Source organism: Trachypithecus francoisi, unplaced genomic scaffold, assembly GCF_009764315.1.
Source record: "Trachypithecus francoisi isolate TF-2019V2 unplaced genomic scaffold, Tfra_2.0 Lachesis_group10, whole genome shotgun sequence".
Taxonomy (NCBI): Eukaryota; Metazoa; Chordata; class Mammalia; order Primates; family Cercopithecidae; genus Trachypithecus; species Trachypithecus francoisi.
The window spans coordinates 109,447,980-109,455,539 of NW_022681455.1; the positions used below are offsets into that span (position 1 = coordinate 109,447,980).

At 44.1% G+C, this 7,560-nt stretch overlaps 1 protein-coding gene across 2 annotated transcripts in view; it reads left to right on the forward strand.

Moving 5' to 3' along the window:
* Nucleotides 1-4,862, forward strand: part of CDH1 (cadherin 1) — a 103,012-nt gene extending 98,150 nt beyond the window's left edge. For both annotated transcript variants that reach the window (XM_033218806.1, XM_033218805.1), the window contains exon 16: nucleotides 2,619-4,862. In XM_033218806.1, the coding sequence (XP_033074697.1) occupies nucleotides 2,619-2,828 (210 nt within the window). In that variant the 3' untranslated portion in view covers nucleotides 2,829-4,862. The remainder of the gene's footprint in view (nucleotides 1-2,618) is intronic.
* The last annotated feature ends 2,698 nt before the right edge of the window (nucleotides 4,863-7,560 follow it).

Below are 7,560 nucleotides of genomic sequence, written 5' to 3' on the forward strand. Positions count from 1 at the left end.
CCCTGAAAGGATTTAGTAGATCTAGAAATGAAACTAGGAAGATTCTAAGTAAATTTCATTTTTAGTTTCACTAATGGGATTTACTTCCCTTGCCTCCCGCTGCTGGTTGGGATATAATGATAAGTGTATATCACAAGCCTACCTGAGGAGTAGAAAAACAGAATCTGTATTGTATATGTCAGAAATGCATTCAGCTCTAAATACAAGATGCTGAAACAGATGGGAGTAGATTTACCTTGTACAAATAGAAAGCTGGGGTGAGCAGTCTAGGCTGGTGCATCAGGCCGTTCCATGTTTCTGCTCCATTATCTTAGCATGGAGACCCTTGTTCTCAGGCTTGTTGCCTCATGATCACAAGATGGCTGCCACACTTCCAAACCTTAGGTCTGTATTCCAGTCAGGAAAAAGTATGAAGAGCAAAGCAGAGAGCAGAAGTCTTTCTTCTAGTGAACTGTCTTCTTATTTAACAAGGGAGTTGTCCAACCAATTATTGGCCAGAACTATCAGAAGGGTGTGTTTGTCTGCAAGGGAGAATAACAAGGCATTAAATTAATTAGCTTAGGATAAGATGAGAAAGAACCCAGTAAAGACCTAGTCTGGCAGGATCTGTTTCCTTATGCTATATTCTCGAATAACTTGCTCGGTTACTGGAATGATTTTCTGGGCTTTCTGATGGTCCAGCGACCCTTGGTGAGTCTTCATGGTGAGGTCTGTGTTTGCCTTATATTCCTACAGGAGCTGTCACTGAGGACTATGAGGCACTGCAGTGTTAGAAGTGACCAAGCCACATTCATTTTGGCCACTGGAGAAAACAAGAAACAGGAAGAAACCAGTTTAGCCACCCCTTTTATTTATTTATTTTTATTTTTATTTTCATTTTTTGAGACAGTTTCACTCTTGTCGCCCAGGCTGGAGTGCAATGGCATGATCTTGGCTCACTGCAACCTCTGCCTCCCAGATTCAAGTGATTCTCCTGCCTTGGCCTCCCAAGTAGCTGGGATTACAGGCACTGCTATCACGCCCGGCTAATTTTTGTATTTTTAGTATAGACAGGGTTTCATCATATTGGCCAGTCTGGTCTCAAACTCCTGACCGTAGGTGATCTGCCTGCCTCGGCCTCCCAAAGTGCTGGGATTACAGGTGTGAGCCACCATGCATTGCTACAGACCCCTTTTAGATACATCTGGATTCAGCCCTTTCCTCCATTCACACTCATTTGCAAATCATCACTTGTATTTGTAGTTTTTATTTAAACTACAAAAATAATATGCTAAAAAAGAACAAGATCATGTCTTTTGCAGGAGCACGGGTGGAGCTGGAGGCCATTATCCTTAGCAAACTAATGCAGGAACAGAAAATCAAATACCACGTGTTCTCACTTGTATGTAGGAGCTGAATGATGAGAACTCATGGACACAAAGAAGAGAACAACAGACACTGGAGTCTGCTTGAGGGAGGAGTGTGGGAGGAGGGAGAGGAGCAGAAAAGATAACTATTGGGTACTGGGCTTAATACCTGGGTGACGAAATAATCTGTACAACAAACCCCCACGACATGAGTTTACCATTTGTTACCTATATAACAGACCTTCGCATGTACTCCCAAACCTAAAAGTTTTTTTTTTTAAGTATGCTTGCTATTTTAAAAATATAAATTATGGTGTGGGGGTACACACCTGTAATCCCAGCTACTCAGGAGGCTGAGGCAGGAGAATCGCTTAAAGCCAGGAGGTGGAGGTTGCTGTAAGCCGAGATCATGCCATTGCACTCCAGCCTGGGTGACAGAGCAAAACTCTGAGACTCCATCTCAAAATAAATAAATAGACTTTATTTATTTCATAAAATGAAAATATATAAAGAAAAAAAAGGCTGGGCGCAGTGGCTCACGTCTGTGATCCCAGCACTTTGGGAGGCCGAGGCAGGTGGATCGCCTGAGGTCAGGAGTTGGAGACCAGCCTGGCCAACATGGTGAAACCCCGTCTCTACTAAAAATATGAAAATTAGCTAGACGTGATGGCACACGCCTATAGTCCCAGCTACTTGGGAGGCTGAGGCAGGAGAATCGCTTGAACCTGGGAGGCGGAAGTTGCAGTGAGCCAAAATCACGCCACTGCACTCCAGGCTGGGTGACAAGAGTGAAACTCCGTCTCCAAAAAAGAGAAAGAAAAAGAAAAAAATACAAGTCCTTCCTTAGTTCCCACACCCCCACTCCCCAGATTTAACTGTTAAGCATTTGGCATTCATCCTTCCAGCCCTTTCTAGGTGGAAATGCAGCCTGAATGCACCAGTATGCAAAGTCTCCAGCTCTGCCCATCCAGCTGGTGGTGTGGAAGCCCCACCCTGATTTGTGGGTACTCCATCCTGACTGGTTTGGTGCTTGCATCTCTTCTCTCCTGCCTACATATAACTTACCATTTTACTTTCTCTTTCCATCAACAACATATCCTGTGCATCTTTCCATGCCAGTGTGTATGAATGTACCTTGCTGGTGTTCACTGCTCCGTGGTGTGCCAGTCTGGGTGCATTGTCATACCTTACATGTTGCGAGACTTCTTGTCCCGGGTGACAGGTGTGCCCTTCCTTTCACTAAAAGGTCCTGTTGTCCCCTTTCTTCTTTAGAATCTGAAGGCGGCTGATAGTGACCCCACGGCCCCGCCTTATGATTCTCTGCTCGTGTTTGACTATGAAGGAAGCGGTTCCGAAGCTGCTAGTCTGAGCTCCCTGAATTCTTCAGAGTCAGACAAAGACCAGGACTATGATTACTTGAACGAATGGGGCAATCGCTTCAAGAAGCTGGCAGACATGTACGGAGGCGGCGAGGATGACTAGGGGACTCAAGAGAGGCGGGCCCTAGACCTGTGTGCTGGGAAATGCAGAGATCATGTTGCTGGTGGTTTTTCAGCTCCCTTCCCTTGAGATGAGTTTCTGGGAAAAAAAGAGACTGGTCAGTGATGTGGTTAGTATAGCTTTATAGTCTTTCCACTTTATAGCTGTAATCGATGTGTGTTAGAAAAGTTTTGACTTATTCCTTGAAGGTTTTTTTCCCCCACCACGCTTCACATGGTGGTGATGACCAAAAGATACCCAAATTTTAATATTACAGAAGAACAACTTTAGCATCAGAAGGTTCACCTAGCACCTTGCAGATTTTCTTAAGGAACTTTGTCTCACTTTTAAAAAGAAGGAGAGAAGTCAGCTACTCTAGTTGTTTTTCTGTGTATATAATTTTTTTTTTAATGTGTATGCTCCTGCTCATTGCTACAATGGTTTGTCCCCCTGCCTTTTTTTTTTTTTTTTTAAGACAGGGTCTCATTCTGTCGGCCAGGCTGGAGTGCGGTGGTGCAATCACAGCTCACAGAAGCCTTGTCCTCCCAGGCTCAAGCAATCCTTGTACCTCAGCCTCCCAAGTAGCTGGGACCACAGGCATGTGCTACTATGCATGACTAATTTTTTAAATATTTGAGACGGGGTCTCCCTATGTTACCCAGGCTGGTCTTAAACTCCTGGGCTCAAGTGATCCTCCCATCTTGGCCTCCCAGAGTGTTGGGATTACAGGCATGAGACACTGCATCTGCCCAGCTCCCCAACTCCCTGCCATTTTTTAAGAGACATTTTCGCTCCATCACCCAGGCCTGGGATGCAGTGATGTGATCATAGCTCACTGTAACCTCGAACTCTGGGGCTCAAGCAATTCTCCCATCAGCCTCCTTTTTATTTTTTTGAACAGATGGGGTCTTGCTATATTGCCATGTTAGTCTTAAACTCCTGGCCTCAAGCAATCCTGCTGCCTTGGCCTCCCAAAGTGCTGGGATTGAGGGCATGAGCTGCTGTGCCCAGCCTCCATGTTTTAATATCTGCTCTCACTCCTGAATTCAATTGCTTTGCCCAAGATAGGAGTTCTTCGATGCAGAAATTATTGGGCCCTTTTAGGGTAAGCAGCTCATGTCTTCGTCTGGCCACATCTTGACTAAATATTGTCTACTCTGAAGACTTTTAATGGCTTCCCTCTTTCATCTCCTGAGTATGTAACTTGCAGTGGTCATCTATCCAGTGACTTGTTCTGAGTAAGTGTGTTCGTTAATGTTTATTTAGCTCTGAAACAAGAGTGACATACTCCAGGATTTAGAATAGTGCCTAAAGTGCTGCAGCCAAAGACACAGTGGAACTAGGAAAAGTGGGCTTGGAGATGGCAGGAGAGCTTCTCACTGAGCCTCGCAATTTAGCAAACTGATGCTGAGGATGATTGAGGTGGGTTGACCTCATCTCTGAAAATTCTGGAAGGAATGGAGGAGTCTCAACATGTGTTTCTGACACAGGATCCGTGGTTTGTACTCAAAGCCCAGAATCCCCAAGTGCCTGCTTTTGATGATGTCTACAGAAAATGCTGGCTGATGTGAACACATTTGTCCAATTCCAAATGTGCATAGAAAACTGAGAATATTCGAAATTCTAAACTTTTTTCTTAGGAGTAAGAAGAAAATGTGGCCCTAAAGGGGGTTAATCGAGAGGTGGGGGGGTGGAGAAGATCTTGATTCGGAGCTCTTTTTATTTAAATGTGAATTGCAACTTTTTGACAATCAAAGAAAAGACTTTTGTTGAAATAGCTTTACTGTTTCTCAAGTGTTTTGGAGAAAACAAATCAACCCTGCAATCACTTTTTGGAATTGTCTTGATTTTTCTAAAGTTCAAGCTGTATCAAATATAGTTCTGTGTAGAGAATGTCACTGTAGTTTTGACTGTATACATGTGTGGGTGCGGATCATTGTATATTTTCTTTAGGGGTGGAAAAGGAAAACAAGCCGAGAAAAGTATTCTCAAAGATGCATTTTTATAAATTTTATTAAAGAATTTTGTTAAACCATTGTCGAACTTGTTTTATTTGATTCCACCACATTTCCAGGCAAGAGAGAAGATGGATGGAGATGGCCTTAGTCAAAACATGGAGAAACAGGCGGGGCGCAGTGGCTCACGCCTGTAATCTCAGCACTTCAGGAGGCCGAGGCGGGTGGATCACTTGAGCTTAGGAGTTTGAGACCAGCCTGGGCAACATAGTGAAACCCCATCTCTACAAAAACACAAAAACTAGCTGGACGTGGTGGCACGTGCCTGTAATCCCAGCTACTCGGGAGGCTGAGGCATGAGAATCACTTGAACCCGGGAGGCAGAGTTTACAGTGAGCTGAGATTGCACCACTGCACTCCAGCCTGGGTGACAGCAAGACTCCATCTCAAAAAAATAAAAAAAATTTAAAAAAAAAGCTTCATGCTGAAGTGACTTCTCCAGAAGCTTCTATCATTCTATTGGACACAACATGGGAGAAACTACATTCACATGGTAACTTTATTTGAATAGTATCCATCCATGTGGCATGTGATGAAACCAATACAGTTCCCATGTCCACAGGAGACTGTGTGGGCCCAGCTGAAGGACAAGACAGAGCAAAGTTTCAAACGATGTTCTCAGGGTCAGCAAGTGAGTACAGGCCGGTGGTTCTCTGCTGGGGAAGAATGTGCCCCCTCCTTCCTGGGACATTTTGCAATTTCTGGAGTACCTAGGGAGGTGGTCCTGTCATCACATCAAGGCCAGGGATGCTGCTGAACATCCCTGCACAGGACAGTTCCCCACAACAAAGAATTATCGGCCAGGCGCAGTGGCTCAAGCCTGTAATCCCAGCACTTTGGGAGGCCGAGATGGGCGGATCACGAGGTCAGGAGATCGAGACCATCCTGGCTAACCCAGTGAAACCCCATCTCTACTAAAAAAATACAAAAAAAAAAACTAGCCAGGTGTGGTGGCGGGCACCTGTAGTCCCAGCTACTCGGGAGGCTGAGGCAGGAGAATGGCGTAAACCCGGGAGGCGGAGCTTGCAGTGAGCTGAGATCCGGCCACTGCACTCCAGCCTGGGCGACAGAGTGAGACTCTGTCTCAAAAAAAAAAAAAAAAAAAAAAAAATCCTGCACAAAATGTCAGCCACCATTAAGAAACCCTGGTGTAAGCCTAAAACTTTTCTCTTTTGAAGGGGTATGACTTTTTTCTTTGGGTAATTTTTTATTGTGGTAAAATACAATGTAAAATTTATGATTTTAGCCATTTTGTTAAATTTTGAGACAGTGTCTCACTCTTGTCACCCAGGCTGGAGTTCAGTGGCACAATCACGGCTCACTGCAGCCTCAATCTCCCAGTCACAAATGATCCTCCTGTAGCTGGGACTACAGGTGTGCACCACTACACCCAGGTAATTTTAAAAATTGTTTTGTAGAAACGGGGATCTTGCTATAATGCACTGGATGGTCTTGAACTCCTGGGCTCAAGTGATATGGCCTCCTTGGCCTCCCAAAGTACTGGGATTACAGGAGTGAGCCACCACGTTAGCCTTATTGTAGCCATTTTTAAGTATACAGTTCAACGACACTAAGTATATTCAAATTGTGTTGCAACCATCACCACTATCTTCAGAACTTTTTCATCATCCCAGACTGAAACTCTGTGCCCATTTATTTCAACTGTTTTTAAGTTTACAATTCAGTGGTATTAACTACATTCAAAATATTGTATAACTACCAGCTCTAGTGTTAGAACTTTTTCATCATTCCAAATAAATTTAGTATCTAGTGGGCAATAACTCTCCATTCCTGCCTCTCCCCATCCCCTCGTAATCTCTATTCTACTTTTCATGTATGTAGACTCCTTTAATCATCCTTTTGCATCTTTTTTTTTTTTTTTTTTTGAGACGGAGTCTTGTTCTGTTGCCCACGCTGGAGTGCAGTGGCGTGATCTCTGCTCCCTACAAGCTCCGCCTCCCAGGTTCACGCCATTCTTCTGCCTCAGCCTCCTGAGTAGCTGGAACTACAGGTGCCCGCCACCACGCCCAGCTAATATTTTTCCTTTTTTTTTTTTTTTTTTTTTTTTTGGTATTTTTAGTAGAGACAGGGTTTCACCGCACCCGGCCTGCAGTGAAAAAAAGATATATTGGGGCTGGGCGCAGTGGCTCATGCCTATAATCCCAGCACTTTGGGAGGCTGAGGCAGGCGGCTCACGAGGTCAGAAGATGGAGACCATCCTGGCTAACACGGTGAAACCCCGTCTCTACTAAAATACAAAAAATTAGCCGAGCGTGGTGGCAGGTGCCTGTAGTCCCAGCTACTCGGGAGGCTGAGGCAGGAGAATGGCGGGAACCCAGGAGGCGGAGCTTGCAGTGAGCCGAAATCGTGCCACTGCACTCCAGCCTAGGCAACAGAGAGAGACTCTGTCTCAAAAAAAAAAAAAAAATCTATCTATAATATAGAATAATATATGAAAAATATATAAATACATGAAAATATGTATATACATTTATATACATATGGATCCCTTTATGTTTTTGAATTGGGTTGTTTGCTGTTGAGTTTTTAAAACATATATTCTGGAAATTAACCCCTTATCAGATACATGATTTCTTCACATCCTCCCCAGCACTTGCTCACTTGGTTTGTTTTTTTCTATGTATTTTATAATACTTTTAAATTTATTTTATTTATTTTGAGATGAAGTCTTGCTCTGTTGCCCAGGCTGGAAAGCAGTG